The sequence below is a fragment of the Vigna umbellata genome, chromosome 5 (genome assembly GCF_029865625.1).
Source record: "Vigna umbellata cultivar VRB3 chromosome 5, Vumbellata_1.0, whole genome shotgun sequence".
Lineage (NCBI taxonomy): Eukaryota > Viridiplantae > Streptophyta > Magnoliopsida > Fabales > Fabaceae > Vigna > Vigna umbellata.
The window spans coordinates 60,767,591-60,787,956 of NC_142169.1; the positions used below are offsets into that span (position 1 = coordinate 60,767,591).

The 20,366-nt window shown below is 39.1% G+C and overlaps 2 protein-coding genes across 2 annotated transcripts; both read left to right on the forward strand.

Moving 5' to 3' along the window:
* On the forward strand, positions 1 to 20,014 carry SUVR4 (SET-domain containing protein lysine methyltransferase family protein). The gene is made up of 8 exons (XM_088114856.1): positions 1 to 198; positions 565 to 907; positions 6,177 to 7,057; positions 7,227 to 7,492; positions 7,903 to 7,969; positions 8,068 to 8,118; positions 8,492 to 8,585; positions 19,731 to 20,014. Exons 1-8 carry the CDS (start codon positions 16 to 18, stop codon positions 19,760 to 19,762), a joined length of 1,917 nt encoding a protein of 638 aa, XP_087970982.1. The 5' UTR covers positions 1 to 15; the 3' UTR covers positions 19,763 to 20,014.
* LOC148198762 (uncharacterized) lies at positions 10,870 to 11,894 on the forward strand. Its single transcript, XM_088114857.1, has one exon. The coding sequence runs from the start codon at positions 10,884 to 10,886 to the stop codon at positions 11,892 to 11,894; it is 1,011 nt and encodes a 336-aa protein (XP_087970983.1). The 5' UTR covers positions 10,870 to 10,883.
* Positions 20,015 to 20,366: the final 352 nt, after the last annotated feature.

Here is a 20,366-nt window from a genome sequence, read left to right on the forward strand (position 1 = left end):
ATTTGTTGGAGCCTTATGGCTCCTAATGCTGGAGCTGAGAGGGCCTTTAGCTTTATGATGGCCTTGGGAATTTCTAAGGAGGAGGTGAAGCCAGTGTTGATAAAGCTGTTAAGAGTTTATGAAGGAAATTGGGAACTAATTGAAGATGACAATTATCGGACACTTGTAGATGCGTACTTTGATTTTGAGAAAGAGAAGGTTTCCTCTAACTTCATTTCTTTTTTTCTTTTTAAATACACATTTTAGTTTTTATTTTTAATTGTGGAAATTTATGTTAAGCATTAGTATTGAATATTTATGTCAGCGTAATATTAGTTGTTATCTAACACGTACATTGGTGTGATTTAACTATAACTTTATATTTGGCGATTACAAAAAGTAGATTTGAAATACGTGAATTATTATATCATCAATCAATAGGAAAGTAAGATATTTCGTTGTTAAATATCTTACTGAAAATCCACTTAAGAGCCTAAAATAACAAAATTCAAAAAATACAGGCATTGCTTTTTTTTTTTCTTGTATAATTTAAAAGTTAATGCCTTTGTCGTCTTCTTCGAAAAGGTTGTTGAAGGTGAGAGAAAACCTAATGCCAGTGGTCATGGCCAAAAATCAACAGGGAAACCGTTCTTGGTAGATGGTGATGACCGTGCTTTATCAAAGATCTTTGAACAGAAAAACGTTAAGCCATCTCAAACATTCACGGAAGACGATAGGCCCCAAACCAGTTCACAAGCATTACATTCAACCATGAGTGAGGCCAAAAAGATCTCTAATTTACCTCGTGGATCAGCTAAGGACAGACCTGAGAAAGCATCATCTGCACGGCACCGTGGCCAGATCGAGATGAACCCTGTGAAGAGAAGGGCTAAAAAACCCAAATTACTTACTTCGACGAATCATAATGGTAATCCTGCCTACTTTATCTTGCAATAATTTCTTCTTTTTAGATTATAATATACTAGCATCGATTTATTTTTGGGATTACAGCTTAGCGAAGTGTGGGTACCCATGGTTGATGTTTGGATGGGTTTATCAGAAAAAAATATGAAAAATATTATCTGTTTTATACGAGAAGCTTAGTTTATAAATAAATTAACTAAAAATTAAAAATAATAAAAGAATACTTTTACAAATGAATTTGTTCTTATCTTTTTTGTGAAAAGTGGAATTTGAAATTGGAAATGAATGTTTCTTGTAGTCGATTTATTTTTTTAAAAGTTTCTTTTTAAGAATTTGATTGACTCCGTTGTTTTATATATTTATATATATATATATATATATATATATATATTTACTAATATTTTCTCTAACAATACAGTTTTAGTCATTTGTAAGATTTTAGTTCACAATATTCATGATTTATTGGAATCAATTTTCTGATGTGAATTTTTGTTAATTTAAGATAATAGAATTTTGTCTTTAACTTAAAATTAACTTAGGTGTTTTTGTTTTTTGAGAATTTGGATACAAGGACTTTACGAGTTAGTGTGATGGTCAATATATTCAATTATACAGAAGTGTGAAAATGGGTTCAAAGTGTATGTTAACTCGGATCACTAATCGGTTGGGATAGAAAAAAATTAATTTTTTCAAATATTGGTTAAATTTAACCAGACTCACTTGATAACAAATAAATACGAGGGAGTTTGACACGAAACTTATCAACATCAGTTATTTACTTTTTAATCATTTTTTATCAATATTTTATAATTAATTATTTCTAATTATTGAGGTGAAGAATTTGATATTTTTAAATACATTATTGTTTACCAATGTTTGAATAATTGGATGCTTAATTTATTTGCTTATCCTACAATATCTACATTTTTTTTACTACTATATTTATACTAATATTTGGTAAAATAAGTGACCTCTTTGATTGTACATTTATAAATAGATGAGTGGAGTCATTCACTTTGATTGTGTTGTAGTACATATATAAAATAAATTGGTAAAGCAAAATTTCCTTAAGTTAGTTCCACCATCTGGTGGTGAGTCAAATATTTGGCTCACTAAAAAGTTAGCTGGGTTATATTGACACTTTTCTTGCTTTACCCATAATGAGTCAACATGTGCGTGTCGAGTTAGATAAAAATTGCAATCAATTGGGTAATATATAAACCATATATCTTTTTGTTGTCCCAGTTTTAGTGTATTTCTTTCTCTGAGGGAAGAGTTGAGTTAGGAGGCAATATGATAAGATAGTGTATCTTCATTTTGCATTTACAATATTACATTTTCATTATAATCATTATCATTTGTTACCATCCTTATTATTATCCTTTTGTTGACAACCATTGTTTTCATTAGGGTTACGGTTGTAGTCACCTTCATTATCATTGTAGCAACTACCACTATACCATAACAAAATTGTAATAGATGTTATACCATAACAACTATTGTTTCTGCCAATACATTCCATGCTTGTTTTTTATTGTTGATGCCAAAACATTTGACACTACTTTTATCATTGGCATTACTATTTTTGGTGATTATTATTATTTTTATTATCATCATCATTATGATTATACCTTTCCTATACTTGAAATGATTAATATGAAAGATAGAAAATTCTTTTTCAATTGTTTAATTTGAAATTGTACATCAACCTCAATATATAGAAAACTCTAACCCTAAATTAATAAGTACAAAAGAGACTTCTAGAATCTTCTAACAACTTCTTGTAATGCATTTATTATTCTACTTGTTAAGAAGTAGATATTAAGCTTTAACTCAATCCCATAAAATTGGTTTGGAAGGTGAGGGTTGTATCCACTTATATATTCTACACTGACCTTATCTCTATTTGATGCAAGACTTCCAACACACCCCTTCACGTCAAGGTATATACATCTCAAGTATGAGACTAAATATTAATGGGTGGTCTAATAGCGGTGCAATAGCAGATGGAACAATATGCCCAACAGATAATACATTTCGTTAGGATAAGCTCTAAATCTTGATTTTGATATCATGTTAAAAGGTGGACTTTAAGTCTAACTCAACCCCACAAAACCTTTTAGAAGTAAGAGATGAAGAGGATCATGAGAACCTAAAATAGAATGAGGTATTTTATTATCTATAATGGAGGGCATGTGATTGATGAGATAACTTGCAGTAAGAGTAACATTACTCCAAAACTATTGAGGAACCTTGCCATGTTAAAAGGGTATAAGTTGTTTCAATAGGATGTTATTTTTGCACTCCACCACTCCATTTTGTTGAGGTGTATAAGTACAAGAAGTTTGATGGAGACTACCATAAGAAACTATAAATTGTTTAAAAGAATGGAAATGATATTCACGACCATTACAAAGTTCGAATAGAAACACCAAATTGAGTTTTAATTTCATCAAAAAAAGATTGAAATATATAAAATAATTCATAGTGATTTTTCATTAAAAACAACCAAGTACACCTGAAATAATCATCAATAAAAGTAACAAAATATTGAAAACTTAAATTAGACTTAACACGACTAGGTCCCATATGACAGAGTGAACTAAGACAAATGGGGATGAAACATATTGTGGGACACTACGAGGAAAGGAACTACTACTATACTTGCCTAATTAACATGACTCACACTCCAAGTTGGATAACTTAGATAAGTTAGGAACAATATGTTGCAAGTTAGTAAGATTGGAATGACCTAACTGAGCATGAAAATGATGAAGATGATAAAGGTTAGAGACTCACATTCGGTGCCAATCACCTATTTGAAACTCTGATCTTGTAAACAAACAAAGTTTTTGGTAAAAGAAATAACACAATCAAGAGTATGAGTTAGACGACTAATGGATAATTAGTTAAAAGGAGATCCAGGGTCAAAAAGAACATTATCAAATAGATAAAATAGGAAATTTTTTTAAAATTCCCAATACACAAGCTAAAACCCTAGATCCATCAACCATTTTGTAAGAGAAGGTAAATTATCCAAAGTGGATAAAGAGAAAAAAAAAAGATATGTTACCAGAAATGTGATATGTGGCTCCTAAGTCGAGAACCCAAGGACCAAGAGAAGAATATTGAGTCAGACCACAAAAGATTTACTTGTGCAAGCTACAGTGGCATTGGAACTAAAAGGTTGTTGATCCTCGTACCATTTGAGAAAATGGACGTTAAGCCTAATTAAACCCTACAAAACCAGCTTGTAAGGTGAGGTTTGCATCTACTTGTATACTCTAAATTGACCTTATCTCAAGTCGATGTGAGACTTCCAACACTACTAATAACAATTCCCCTTAAGCTAGTGATTGGATATCTATTGAAAAAGAGAATGAATTTATTATTTTCATTCATATCAATTACATTCTCCTTATCTCTATTTGTAGCAATTTAATCTTCTAAAAAAAGGGAAATAAGGAAACAATATATTGAAAAATAATCTAGAAGATCCTACAAATATTTTTTCTAATTAGGAAGACTCTATAGATATTTTCTCTAATTAAGAAGATTCTATAAATATTTTCTCTAATTACATCACTCCCCCTTAAGTTGGTAAATGAATATCAATCATTCTCAACTTGCCTACAAGATCTTGAAAGTTACCAGGAGGGAGCCCTTCTGTAAAAATATTTGCTATCTAAAGTTTTGTAGCAACATGAGTTGTAATCACAAGGCCTCTTTCTAGATTATCTTTGATGAAATTTCTGTCAATCTCAATGTGTTTCATCCTGTCATGTTGTAATGAATTATGGGCAATTCTCATGGCGTACTTATTCTCATAGTGTAGTTGCACAAGGTTGTCCACCTTGACTTTAAGGTCATCCAAAATGATTTTCATCCGGAGTCCTTCACACATTCCTTGAGCAAGAGCTCGAAGTTCAGCTTCTTCACTAGAACAAGATACTCTATCTTGCTTTTTGCTCCTCCACGTTATCAGACTATCTCCAACAAACACACAATACGAGAAATATATTTTCTTTTAGTAATGGAACCTACATAGTTAGCATGAATATATATTTTCATAGTCAATGTACTGAAAAATAATCTGGAAATCCTACAAATATTTTCTCTAATTAGGAAGATTCTATAGATATTTTCTCTAATTAAGAAGATTCAATAGATATTTTCTCTAATTACAACATCTATCATTCGCAACTTGCATATGAGATCATGAAATCGTTTAGTGGGAAGAACATTTTGTAAACAAATATGCTAACCGAGGCCCATATGGGATGTAAGAAATAGTGATAAGGTCACTATCTAGTTTCTCTTTAATAAAGGGTCAATCTATCTTTGTGGCTTTGGTCCTATCATGCTGAATTGGATTGTGAACAATGTTAATAGTTGACTTACTATCACAATAAAGTATCATAAGTTCTTCACAGGCCGCTTTAAGATCTTTTAGAATAATTCTTAGCCATAACAATTCACACATCCCTTGTGATATAACTTGGAATTCATCCTTTGCACTAGACCTTGCAATAACATTTTGTTTCTTACTTCGCCAAGTCACCAAATTTCCATCCAAGAACATGCAATATCCTTAGTGGATTTGTTATCTATGATAGAACTTGCATAATTTGCATAAGTATACACTTCTATTTTTAATTTTTCATTCCTCTTGAACAATAATCTCCTTGGACTTGTCTTCAAATATTGAAGGATTTTGTTTATAGCTTGTAAAGGTCTCTTCAAAGTTTGTTCCAATATGTTCAAATTCAGAAGTCTACATCGTTTAAAAGTTGAGATCACTTAATGAAGTGTCTCTTAAGACAAAATCAGCTCAAAGGTCACTAACACCAAAATAGACAATAGACATTATCTCATCTGCAATGGCTCCAACGGTACCAAAATTGAAGATAGGAACAAACATCGTGTTATTTCAATATTACAAATTTCGGCCTTTCAATTTAATTTATCCAAATCCAATCTTATAAGATGAACTTAACGCTTGCCTATCGTTATAATTTTTCTCTATTTTAGTCGGTGCTAAATCTCTAATGTACCACTCTCATGATCAAAACATCATGTGAGAGAATAGAGTTGTGTCTGAAAATGAGTGATATGATAGACTCAAAGAAACCTTGTTAAGATAGATGCTAATAAACTCTTATATGTGAGTTTTTATTTGTTGTTTTCACTTTATAATGTTTTTGTTTTCACTTTATGTTTTTTGTGATAAAATATTGATGTGTAGTTAATTTTTTATTGATTTTCTTCTGCAGGAGATCTTTGTGTTAAACCTCCGTCAAATCAGGATCAGGATTTGCAAAGTAAAAATCCTGTGCCAGACTGCATCAATAATACCCGTGCTTATAATGGAAATATTACAATCGCTAGTTCTTCACATCTTGAAGAAGTTAAATTATCTTTGAATTGTGAGTCAGCCTTGGCAGGACTAAACTTCCGTATTCCTGATTTGGCTATTGTTATGAAGTTCATGGACAAGAAGTACCTTAGCTCAAGCAAAACTGCTGACCCTCAATTTTCTACGGCAAAGTTATTGGATGATCTTTGTAGCATTTTTCTTAAGCTGGGGCTTCGAAAGGGATCAAATTCCAACCTAGCCAATTCAGATACACAATACGCTAGTCTAGAAGAAAGGAAAGCCTTCAATTTTATCAGTGACATAACAAAAGGTTCAGAAAAGGTGAAAATATCGTTAATAGATGAATTTGGCGGTGAAGTCTTGCCAAAATTTAATTACATACCATGCAATATAATATATCAAAGTGCTACTGTAACTATTTCTTTGGCCCGGATTTCGGATGAGGGTTGCTGTTCTGATTGTTCAGGGGACTGTCTTTCTTCATCATTACCATGTGCGTGTGCTCGGGAAACTGGTGGAGAGTTTGCTTACACTCCTCAAGGTTTGTTGAAAGAAGAATTTCTAACTGCTTGCGCGACTATGAAGACTGATCCTAAAGATCATCATTTTGTGTACTGTCAAGAGTGCCCTTTGGAGAAGTCAAAGAATGAGTACATGCCTGAACGATGCAAGGGACATATGGTAAGGAAATTTATAAAGGAATGTTGGAGGAAATGCGGATGTGACATGCTTTGTGGGAATCGGATAGTGCAACGAGGTATTGCATGCAAATTGCAGGTATGAAATTCTATAAATACTCATACAATAACTTATACCAATTGATAAAAATCATGAGAAAGCCTCTAAAGTGACACTTGTTCTTTGCAATTGGCTCATTGCATCATTAGCAGTGCTACAATCGTTGTATTTGATTTTGTTGAATATATTCTCAGCTTTTCTTCTTCAGGTGTTCTTAACTCGAGAAGGTAAAGGATGGGGCCTTAGAACGTTAGAAGATTTGCCAAAAGGAACTTTTGTATGTGAATATATTGGAGAGATATTAACCAATATGGAGTTATACGATAGGATAATGCACGAGAGTGGGAATGACAGACATACATATCCAGTAACTCTTGATGCGGACTGGGGCTCAGAAAAGGGGTTAAAGGATGAGGAGGCACTATGTTTAGATGCAACATATAATGGAAACGTAGGAAGGTTCATCAATCATAGGTAACCATGTAAACTGAAACCTTTCTGAAATTCAACATTTTCCATTAAATACTATAATTTCGTTATAATGCTCTTTTTTTTTATCCTGGTAAGTGATATTCAAACACCAATAGTTATATATACGGTGATTTTGGTACCAACTTCTTTTGCCCACTTCTTGCTTTCGTCTAAAATGTTTATTTAATGATGTTATTAGTTTGACTGTTCTTTGGTTGAAAATTTTGAATTAATATCTTTAACAAAAAAGTTTCTTTTTATTGAAAATTGAATCTCATACCATCCATACAAATGAGTTACTGATCATTTAAAGTGTTTTATTCTCCTCTGTTTCCGATTTTTTCTTTTCTTTTCATTTAGGTTACTGATGAAACTAGACGTCAGAACCATTATTAATGTTTGTGTAATCGCAGATGCTATGATGCAAATCTCATAGACATTCCCGTTGAAATAGAGAGTCCAGATCACCATTATTATCATGTAATGATTGGTTAAGTTTATATTCACATAGTTCTCTTTTACATTTTCTTAATTTTGAGTAACACATTAAAGTTTCTATTTTTTTTCTTTCTGTGCAGCTTGCCTTCTTTACCAATAGAAATGTGAGTGCGTATGAGGAATTGACTTGGGTAAGTTGGTTGGACCGATTATAAACGTGCATTTTTATTCGTGCGGTTTTTTTTTCTTTTTTTGTAAATTCACAATATGAAAGTTAAAAAAATGTAATAAAAATATTTTATCTATATATATAAAGGATTAGAAGAGATTGAAATTAATTAAAAAAATGTAATTAAAAATACTTTCAAAATATATTTTGCCGTATCTAAAGTCTAATCTAAATTGATTTGTAAACATTCTTTCCTATCTTTCATTTGATAATATCCTTATGCTTTGATATACAAATTAAACAATGATTGTTATGTTGTGTTTTTAGTTAGCGGTGGGAAGGCATAGACGCTACTGTCATAATCAATCCTTATTCGTAATTAATATTATATGCAGGATTATGGTATTGATTTTGATGATACAGATCATCCTATTAAAGCATTTCGGTGTTCTTGTGGAAGCGCCTTCTGCCATGATAAGAAACAAAAAGGTTAGTTCCATTAATCAACTGTTTTCCTTAGTTGCGGAATTCCTCACCCCTAGATGCAAGTGTTAATTTCTGTATTTATAAATGGCTGTGTATATTATTTGTAGTAAAATCTCTGTACATTTTTTATTACACTTGAACAAAATCAAAGAGAAAATATATTTTAGATAGCTTTCACAAGTGTTTCAGTAGGGATGTGGAGACCGAGATACAAACCTAACAAAACTGACTGCTTCTTCTTGTAATGCCTGTTACGATGCTTCCTCCCTCTCTCTACGCTCTTTTCTTTGGGAAAAGGTGGGCTGGGTACCTGCAAAGGCACTCCGACGCTCAAGTCAAGATAGGGATATCTGATTAATCTTCAGAATAAGAATCTATTAATTTCTCTTAGGGGAAAAACGTACCTTTTTTCTCCTGTGCTTTGTATATTTAAAACAGTAAAATAAACCGTTTACCTGAAAGTTCGGTCCGTTACCGAAGTTGACTGCCTGGGAGTTGTGACTGTTAGATCGTGTTTCATACTGGGTTAGTTATTCCCGTGATTTGTGGTATCGGACTAATATTCAAAATTATCCGCTTTGTCGTCGTGCAAGCGCTGTGTGTCGAGACATCGCTGGCTGTCGAGCACCAGGTGATCGACATGGTCTATTACCAGGTGCTCGACATCAGTATGCCAATGCCATTGATTGTCGATCACCAGGTGCTCGACATCGACCTGTAAGTGCTCGACATTAACATACGAAGGACAGTGACTATCGACTACCAGGTGTTCGACATCAACCTGTAAACACTTGTGATGTTAAAGGTCGACTACTGGTGAACTCGGGTATCCTATGGTACATGCCCCCCGAGTCCTAGGAAACGAGCGCAAATTTGCGCCTGTGAGTTTACTAAAGGACGCTGAGTGGTTGTGATGAGGGGAATGATACGCACCGTTTTGGGGTTGAGATTTTTAGGGTTTTCCTGCTTTTTTGGGGAAACGAAGAGGTGCGAATTGGCAGCCGTTGGATTAAAAAGGATCCAACGGCGCATGATGATTAAACTGAAATTACGATTTTTAAGGTTTCCCGCTTGTTTGGGGAAACGAAGAGGTGCGAATCGGCAGCCGTTGGATTAAAAGGATCTAACGGCGCCTGGCGATTAAACTCCCTGCCTTCTTCAACACGATTCAGAAAAGGGGTTTTTCACTTTTGCGGAAGAATAGAAGTTGACAGTGTGTGCTGTGAGCGAAATCATCTCTTCTTCATCATCATCGCTTACGCTGCTACCAGAATTTACCAGGTAACCCTTAAATCTTCTTCATCTTAGTTGATTGACTGCTGGCAATGGAAGAAAAGGGGCATAAGACCGGTGGCGATATGCCGGGGCCGTCCTCAACGGCGGAATGCCCTGAAGTTACCACCATACCTTATGGTGATGACGCATTTGTGTATGGAAATGTATGTGGTGAGGGTCCAGAGGGACGTGTAATGTCTCCGATTAGCGGGGATGAGTACGCCTGGGTGGCGCGTGAGGTGAAAGAACTTAGAAGTCAGTTCAGGAGTAAGGCAGTTATAGCAAACTGGATTGAGAATAGTTGCATTTTGAGGACCCTAGGGTATCAAACCTTTATTAAGTTAATAGCCTGTCGGGATGATGAGAGGGTGTGTTACGGTAGGGAGAATGCTTCCAGTGAATTTTTCTACTGTTATGCTTCGCCATTCTATGATTTGTATTTGAGATTACCGTTCACAACCTTCCAAATGGATGTGCTGCGTACGTTGAATGTCGCACCTAGTCAGTTGCATCCCAATAGTTGGGGGTACGTGCAAGCGTTTGCTGTGATGTGTCGGGCGTTAGCGATTAGGCCCACCGTAGGATTGTTTCTATATTTCTTTAGATGTCGACCGGTCGCGAAGAAGGGGTTGGTGTCGTTGATTTCTGAGCCGGGGAATGCACTGTTAGAGCTATATCTGCAGTCGTATAGGGGTTTCAAGGAAAATTTTTTTAAGGTGTCGATCACTGAAGTCGGGAAAAGATATTTTTTCAATGGTGAAGGGAACCCCAAGTTCCCATTGTATTGGACGCAGGAACCCTTGAAGTTCACTTCTTGGTCTGAAGATAAACTGACGATTGAAGAATTAGAGGCTCTGAGTGTGTTGACTGCGTTGCCACGCCCCTTTTCTTCCCGTCAGCTTATAAACTGCCTTGAGTTCGATGACGCTGAGGCGAGGGTGTTTGGTATGTGTCTTTGCTTGTTATTTTTGTAAATTGCTTTGTTGTGACTGACCGTGCTGGGTTGTCCTTTGTTTTGCAGAGATAATGGGAAGAAAGGGCAGCGGTATAAATTGGTTTCAGTCTATTGACAATGAAAGGGCGGAAGGTAACCGCCCAGGGCCATCCGCGGGACGTGCTGGTGGTCAACAACATACACCAGCCCAAACAGTTGAGCCGGCTCCCGTTGTACTGTCGGTGTCGCCTGACAAGACGGTGGTGGTTGAAGAACAATTGGAAAGGAAGAGAAAAGTGAAGGCTGTTGGGACCAGCGGCGAGGCAGCAAAGAAGAGAAAAGAGGGGTTTGGGGAGACAGAGCGTCCCCTCCCACTCGGCGTATGGGATCCTGCTTTTACCATGGGTCGCAAGGTTGAGCTGAACATGGACAGCTCGGAAAAGAAAGTTGTGGAGAACATGAGTGAGCAAGAAATAGCCGATACCATGTTGGAAATGACGACACGAGCGCAAATGTTGGCTTGGCATTTGGCCTATGCTTCTGACAGAGGTAAGCTCCGAGTTGAATTAGAGAAGACACGGAAGCAGCTGAAAGAAATCACCGAGGTTCATGCGGTATGCGATGCAAAGCAGAAGCGTTCAGAGCAACTCTTGAGAGAGGCTGAAGTGCTGTTGAATGACTCTCGGGATGCTGGCCTGGCCTTGAGAAAAGAGCGTGATCAAATGTCGAGCGATTTGGAGCAGGCTAAGAAGGTGGTGGCGACAGTGGCCAAAGAGAGGGACGACTGGCGAGCGGAGGCCCTGGATAGTAAAGAGCTAGTGGAAGAGCTGAAGGATGCTATAATGATTGAACATACTAGGGGCTTTCAGAAGGCTATAAGGCAGGTCGGCCATTTGCTCGAGGTGTCGACTGAAGGGGTGGCGTTCGACATTCAAAAGGATGTGCATGAAGGCCAAATGAAACCTCTGAATGAGATTCCTGAGGACGCCTTCCTAGAAGCGGAGGAAGATGAAGAGGCGGCTGCCAACGACAAGCAAGATGAAGTCGTCGTGGAGGCGGTTGGAGACGCTGCTGATGGCGCTCCTAACATTGTAATAGATTAGGATTTATCATTGGAATGTACATATGAACATAAACTTTATGCTTGACTGTGAAACTTTGAAATTTAGAACTCTGTGAATATTTGATGTTGAAGCAGGATTTGTTGAACTTTGTGAATGTTGAGCGTTTAACTTTGCTGATTTTGCGATTTATTTGTCGTAACGACCGCTGAGTTTCATTGTCGAGTGTGTTGATAACGCGGTGTATGACCGTTGAGAGTGAGGGTCGAGTAGGGGAATATTGGGTGTTCCAGGGAGAACATCTACCAGAGGGAGTGTATCCCAGGCGGACTGAGTGTTCAAGGGTGAACATCTACCAGTGGGAGTGTATCCCAAGCGGACTGGGTGTTCAAGGGTGAACATCTACCAGTGAGAGTGTATCCCAATTCGTTTGTGTGCAAAAGTGCCCGAGACGATGACCCTGGGACTCGACATGGTAGAAGTTATAAATGATACTAAGTAATAATCATAAGGAAATGTACTCTAACGAAAGTAGTAATCATAATGGAAACGGGTCTGAATAATGTTTCAAAAATAATCGACAGAAAATGAACGCTAACTAAAGTAGTATTTAAGGTGAGTGGCATTCCATGTGTTGGGAACTGGTTGTCCATCAAGGAGCTGTAGGCGATAGGCGCCGTTCGACATGTCTTCTATAATTCGAAATGGTCCTTCCCAGTTGGCTGCAAGCTTGCCGTGGGCTCGGTTCTTCCTGGCCTCTCCCCGCTTTCGCCATACGAGATCTCCACTTTTAAAGGCTCTGGGCTTGACCTTGGTGTTGTGTCGGCGAGACAGCATTCGCTTCTGTGCCTCGGCACGGATGGTGGCGACCTCTCGACGCTCAAGAAGGACGTCGAGATTCATCCGCAACTGTTCTTCATTAAGTGACATATCAGTGATATTCCGCCTTAAGGAAGGCTCGCCAACTTTGACTGGGAGCATGGCATCAGTGCCGTAAGTCAGGTTAAATGGCGTGTCCCCTGTAGATCCGTGAGGAGTGCACCTGTATGCCCACAAAACCTCTGGTAGTTCTTCCACCCATAAACCTTTGGCTTCACCGAGTCGCTTTTTTAACTCTGTCAGTATGGCTTTGTTCGCGGCCTCTGCTTGGCCGTTTGTTTGAGGATGCTCGACTGAAGAGGTGACATGTTTGATGCCCAAGTTGCTAAGGAAATCTTCTAGCTTGCGCTCGATGAATTGGCGGCCGTTGTCGGTAATAATCATCTGAGGGAGGCCGAACCGACAAATGAGGCGCCAGATGAATTTCTGCACTCGTTGGGCACTAACGACGGACAAAGGCTCGGCTTCTATCCACTTTGTGAAATAGTCGACCGCCACGAGAAGGAACTTGTTTTGCGCTTTGGCGATCGATAATGGTCCAACTATGTCGAGGCCCCACTGAGCGAATGGCCAGGGAGACATAATACTGTGCAAATCTTCGGGAGGTGCATGGATGTCGTGACCGTGGGCCTGACAGGAGATACATTTCTTGACGAATGTCTCACAATCTTGGTCGAGCGTGGGCCAGTAATATCCTGCGCGAAGAATGCGTGCCCTCAGTGTCCGCTTACCAGAATGAAGTCCGCATATCCCGGTATGCAATTCGCGCAAGACGTAGTCTGCCTCTTCCTCTGATATGCATTTCAACAGAGGAGTGCTATGGCCGCGACGGTATAGGTCGTCGCCTATGTATACAAAACGTGCGATGCGTTTGGAATCGGTCGCAGTAATATTCTCTCCTTTGTCTTGTTTCTCCATAAGATCTTTGATCTTCTGGCGCCAGTCTGCTATGGGTGTTGATACATTGGTGACGAAGGTTTCCACCACAGGATGGTCGAGCGTTATCTTAATGATTGAAGCTAGCTGTGCTCGCTCCTTAGAATGGGTTAACTTAGACAAGAGATCTGCTCTTGCGTTTTGCTCCCTGGGTACATGGATGACGCTAACCTCGACGAAATTTTGGAGCAAGGTTTGAGCCTTGTGGAAATAGCGTAACAGCTGATTATCCTTGACTTGATAGGTTCCGTTCACGTGGCCGACCACCAATTTTGAGTCCATCCGACACTCTAAACGATCGACCGCGAACTCTCTGGCCAGGGATAGGCCAGCAATCAAGGCTTCGTATTCGGCCTGGTTGTTGCTAGCTGGAAATTTGAATGTGATGGCTTGCTCTATGACTAAACCATCCGGTCCCTCCAGGACGACACCGGCTCCTCCCCCCCTTTTGTCGGAGGAACCATCCACACTGAGGAGCCACTTTGTGGTTGAGTCTTCCGGTGCAGGTATTAACTCAGCTGCAAAGTCTGCCAAATGTTGACCTTTGATGGACCCCCGCGGCTCGTAACGAAGTCCGAACTCTGACAGTTCCACAGACCAGGAAACCATCCGTCCTGCCAAGTCTGGTTTGCGGAGGATCTTGGCTATGGGATGATCGGTTCGGACTACTACCTGATGGCTCTGGAAATATGGTCGAAGCCGTCGTGAAGCTGTGAGCAGGGCCAGGGCAATTTTCTCAATTCGAGAATATCGTTCTTCGGCTCCCTGCAGTGTGCCGCTGATGAAGTATATCAGCTTGAGGGAGGGTGCCTCCTGTATCAAGGCGGCACTAACAGCGTGGGGGGATGCTGCGATATACAGCTGCAAATCGGACCCATCGTCCGGTCGAGCCATAATTGGAGGACTGGTGAGAATGTGTTTGACAGTGTTGAATGTTGTTTCACAATCATCGTCCCAGTGTCGAGTGGTGCCCTTTTTCAAATTCTTCAAGATGGGCTTGATGTGGTCAGCTAACTTCAGAATGAATCTGGACAAGGCTGTGAGCCGACCCACTAGGCGTTGGACCTCCCTTAGAGTTGTTGGAGCAGTCATGTCGAGTACAGCTTTGCACTTGTCTGGATTAGCTTCGATGCCTCGACGTGTAAGCATGAAGCCTAAGAACTTACCTGCCGGGACACCGAAAGTACACTTGGAAGGATTAAGGCGCATGCTGTACCGTCGGAGTTGGCCAAAAACTTCCTTTAAATCCTGCAGGTGTTATTCCACAGAATTGCTGCGAATAACTATGTCGTCGACATACACGTCCATGCATCGTCCTATTTGATGATGGAAGACTTTATCCATGAGGCGTTGATAAGTGGCCCCAGCATTCTTCAATCCGAACGGCATTACTTCATAACAGTAATTAGCGCGTTCGGTAATGAAGGCTTTCTTACTTTGATCGGGCTCGTACATTGGGATTTGGTTGTATCTCGAGTAGGCATCGAGAAAGCTGAGTATAACATGACCCGAAGCTCCATCTACCAGACGATCAATGCTGGGTAGGGGATACGAATCTTTGGGACATGCCTTGTTGAGATCGGTGAAGTCGACACACATTCTCCACTGGCCGTTCGACTTCTTGACCATGACTACGTTGGACAGCCACGTAGTGTAAGTTAACTCCCTGATGAACTGGGCGTTCATCAACTTCTCGACCTCGACTCGAATGGCCTGGCGTTTCTCTTCTCCAACCCCGGCTACATAACACTGTCGGGCTGTTCGCTGATCTGCCCTCACGGTACAAATAGTACCACGTTCTGTCGGAAACTTCATGGCGAGGTGGGGGGTAGACACAATTGCCCCAAATGCATTCAGACAAGGTCGTCCTAGCAAGGCGTTGTACGATGTATTTGCCTCGACCAACAGGAATCGAACTCTAAGTTCGGGTGTCTCCCGACTTGTTCCGAGCCGAGTTCGCAGGTCAAGGTATCCTCTGGTGTCTACTCTTTCTCCTGAGAATCCTACAATTTGTTCGTTAAACAAGGCGATGAGGTCCTCAGATAGATCCATCTTCTAGAAGGTGGACCAATATAAAATGTTGACTGAACTCCCCTGATCGACGAGGATCTTGCTGACATCATAGCGAGCTATGTTAGCAGTGATGACCATGGGATCATCATGATTAGGGTCGGGTGCATGGAAGTCTGCGTTTGTGAATGTGATGTCAGGGATCGACCTAGGTTGTCGATCGACCATATGAACCGACTTCAACTGTCTCAAATGTCGCTTCCTGGCTGAAGATGACCCTCCCCCTCCGGCGAAACTGCCAGATATGGTGTCGATTCGGCCCCGGACTGAACGCTCCCTCTCTATCCGTCGAGGCGGGCTGCGTGATCGCCTGCGGTGTCGATCATCTCTCGGGGGTGATCGTTGGGGACTTCGCCTAGAAGGATCCTTTCGGCGAGGGGTGGCGGCTCTAGTGGAGACTCTATCCTTGATGTAGTTCTGGAGGTAGCCTGCACGGATGAGTCGCTCTAGTTCGTCCTTCACCATGTTGCATTCTTCCGTGTCGTGCCCATGGTTCATATGGAACCGGCAGGCTTTGCTATTGTCAGCGTTCTTTGGAGTAGCCTTTCGCCGCACGGTCAAGAGTTCGGCGTGCAAGGCCTCTTCAAGCACCCTCGCCCTTGGTGCATTAAGGGTCGTGTAACGATCGTATTTAGACATCCACCCTGACTCCTTCCGGGGTGTTCGGTCTGGCTTGTAGTTGTTGGTGGATCGCTTTGCGGGTTTCTTTGTCTCGTGATTGGGGACATCCAGATGTTGTTTCTTCCTAGAATTACGGTGGTCCTCTATGCGGATGAACTTTGCAATAGTGGATTGCAATTCTTCCATAGATGCTGGAGGGTCCGCATATAATTGTTCTGCAAAATGCCCCGGCCTCAAGCAGGACGGTAGATTGCTGATGATGAAAGTAGGAGTGATATCCTTCACGCTTCGGGCCTTTTCGGTGTACCGTTGCATGAAGGCTTTCAGGGTCTCATCTTTTTCCTGTTTGGTATTGACGAGCTCCGCAGCAGTCCTCGCCGGTTTCTTATTGGCCGCATACTGCTTTCGGAATAAGGATTCGATTGTTGCAAAACAATCTACGGAATTCCGTGGAAGAGTGTGGAACCATTCCAGGGCTTCGTCCTTAAGAGACAAAAAAAAAGCTCTGCAGATCACCGGGTCATTGTCAGTATAGAAGGCCATGGCATCTATAAAATTACGTAAATGGTTGTCAGGATCGTCGGAACCACTGTAACGTTCGAGGGCTTGAGGAGGTTTATCTGGCATATTTGCTTGCATAATGGCCTCTGTGAACGGAAGCATGCTGGTGAGGCGCATGGAAGTAGGTCCCTTCCTCCCCCCGCCAATGGGATCAGAGGGTCCTCCATGATGGCTTACTTCGTTATCATCTTGTCTGTTCGACGCAGACAACTCCGGTGGTGGGCGCTGTGCCCTTAACGCCGCCATCTCCTCCGCCTGTTTGTGCTGGATCTCCTGCTGCTCTCTGATAGTTTGTGCCTGGGCCTCAATTTGAGCCTGCAGCTGCTTGATCAATTCGCGAGTGTTGAAGTCTTCCATTGCTCCGGTGGTCGTTGTTGGGATAGCAAATCTGGGCCCCACGGTGGGCGCCAAAATGTTTCAGTAGGGATGTGGAGACCGAGATACAAACCTAACAAAACTGACTGCTTCTTCTTGTAATGCCTGTTACGATGCTTCCTCCCTCTCTCTACGCTCTGTTCTTTGGGAAAAGGTGGGCTGGGTACCTGCAAAGGCACTCCGACGCTCAAGTCAAGATAGGGATATCTGATTAATCTTCAGAATAAGAATCTATTAATTTCTCTTAGGGGAAAAACGTACCTTTTTTCTCCTGTGCTTTGTATATTTAAAACAGTAAAATAAACCGTTTACCTGAAAGTTCGGTCCGTTACCGAAGTTGACTGCCTGGGAGTTGTAACTGTTAGATCGTGTTTCATACTGGGTTAGTTATTCCCGTGATTTGTGGTATCTGACTAATATTCAAAATTATCTGTTAGCATATGCTAAACCGCTTTGTCGTCGTGCAAGCGCTGTGTGTCGAGACATCACTGGCTGTCGAGCACCAGGTGATCGACATGGTCTATTACCAGGTGCTCGACATCAGTATGCCAATGCCATTGATTGTCGATCACCAGGTGCTCGACATCGACCTGTAAGTGCTCGACATTAACATACGAAGGACAGTGACTATCGACTACCAGGTGTTCGACATCAACCTGTAAACACTTGTGATGTTAAAGATCGACTGCTGGTGAACTCGGGTATCCTATGGTACAACAAGTATCTCTTAAGTTATGGGATTTATATTGAAACTCTAGATTAATGACAGTACAAAGTCTATTATTATGAGTCTATTATTATGAGTCTATTAATACATCTATAAGTTGATCATTGCATCCAACAAAGTACAAATTTTTTTGGAACAACTTTTCTCAAATAAAATGTCAATCGATTTTTATGTAATTGGTTCCCTCATAGAATATAAGATTGGTAGCAATATGAAATGTTGGTTGATCATCACGAATACTTCTTCGTTGATTAATCTCACAAAATTTTAGTTATTGGTGGAATTTTTTTATGCACAAGTTCACAAGTGAGAATTTATTTTCCTATATTTAACTTCAACAGTTGATCGTACAACTACATTTTGATTCTTATTTTTCTTGGAAATATTTCTTCCAAGGAACACACAATATCATGTAGTAGAGTATCTCCTCTTAGGAGATCCAAACCAATCAATATCACAATACCTAGATATTTGGATATTCCCTTTATATTCATATTATAAGGAATTTCCGTGTGCTGTCTAACAACACAGCTGCCAAAGAAAAGTCAAGTCTAGCAATGGTAAGATAAAAATGTTTTTTTAACAAGTCTTCTATATCTTATAGGGCCAAAGAAAGGCGCACCTTGTTTTGTCATAAGTTTTTGATTGGGTTCATTCAATTATGTAACAGTTTATAACGAATTACACATGTCTCTTTAGTATATCTATGACATATTTCATTTAAGAAATTGCAATAACTTCATTTGATTGGGATACTCTAATGCTAAAAAAATGAGGAATCCAAGATCCTTGAAAATGATTGCACAAGTGCCTTAAGCTAAGAGATTCTAGCAACACAATTCTACCACCATAAGAACCTAATGATCTGCTTTATTGTGTCCAAAGAGTACTTTTAATATCCAATCGTAAAGGACCAATGATGACTAGTTATCACGGGAAATAAAAGGCAAACAATCATCATGATGGTTACTAGAGAGAAAGTATCCATATAACGTATGTTATAGATAATTTTCTCTTGGATATCTAGGACAATGGTAAAAGCTTGACCAATTCCTTGAGAAACAACCTTAAATACGAAATTTTAGGAAAATAATGGTAAGAGAAATAAGACGAATAACTATAAATGTGATCAGTAGCACAACACCTGAATCAATTATATGAGAACCTTGACTTTCAACATATTGTTACATGCAAATTGTTGACAAAAGGGAATTTTCATATGATTGTGCTAGGGAGTTGGACTTCATCTTCAAATATTCTTGATTAGAAAGAGTAATGTAATATTTATGTACATTGAGGACGGTTTTTACTACTATGTCTTCTTTCACTTGTTTTAAAACATTTTATGGTTAGAACATTTTGACTTTTTAAGCTATGATTGCAAGTGTGATCAAAATTTGGATTAATTGCACGAAGAAACATGATCGTAGGGTATCTTCTTAGCATAAAAGATATTATATCACGATCAATTTGTTTAAGAGATTGAACATGTTTAAGAGAATGTCATTTGCAAAATTACTACCAGACTTCTTTCTAAAAAGAGAATGTCATTCTCGTGGAACTTAACACTTCTAAGACTTTAGGTGTGTACATATAGTTACAACTAAAAAAAGTATTTTAAGGATTATGTTCTTATAAATAATCTTTGTATTGTTGCTTGAACGAATAAATGAGAAGAGTTTGATTTATGATTGATCAACTTTTATTAGGGAAAGGAAAAATAAAAAAATCAGGTTCTTGACATATTCTCTTCATTGACTCCTTCTGCGAAGCAATCCATGATGAACTTGGTGCCGTGGATCAACATGGGTGAGGTGGCTAGATGCACAAATGAGAATAGTTTTCACTTTTATTTGTTCGTTTTGTATGCAAATCTGATTTTGAATTCTGTTGTTAATTGTTTTGTAACAGCTCGCCCTCGTAGGGAAATCTAAGAAGTTGGATATGAATTTTTTTAAGAATTAGATTGATAGTTTAAAAGACTTTTCGAAAATGTCATGCATTGTTTTTAGTTTTAAGATTTGTAGTTTGAAATATAATAAATTCATTTAGTACAAATTTAAAATATTTAAAAAATTATAAATTTAGTAGATAGAAAATAGTCTAAGTTTTTAAAGGAAAATTAGAAACGATACAATTGTTTTAAACTTCTTAGTAGTTAATTATTTCTAATTGAATGTTCTCTTGTATTAGTTCTTTGTGCCCTAATATTTTGTTATATATGAATCTCTTGACCTCCAACCAATATTTTTATAACTGCTGGAAGGATCATTTATGGATATAAATTTTTTTTATCTTATCTCCATCTCTATATGTTATCTCTATCTGTATGTTATCTCTGTCTG

Coding starts and splice junctions, on each gene's coding strand:
- SUVR4 (XM_088114856.1), top strand. CDS start 16: ATGGCTCCTAATGCTGGAGCTGAGAGGGCCTTTAGCTTTATGATGGCC. Junction 908..6,176: donor TACTTCGACGAATCATAATG/GTAATCCTGCCT, acceptor TTTCTTCTGCAG/GAGATCTTTGTGTTAAACCT. Junction 8,119..8,491: donor CGTATGAGGAATTGACTTGG/GTAAGTTGGTTG, acceptor TATTATATGCAG/GATTATGGTATTGATTTTGA.
- LOC148198762 (XM_088114857.1), top strand. CDS start 10,884: ATGGGAAGAAAGGGCAGCGGTATAAATTGGTTTCAGTCTATTGACAAT.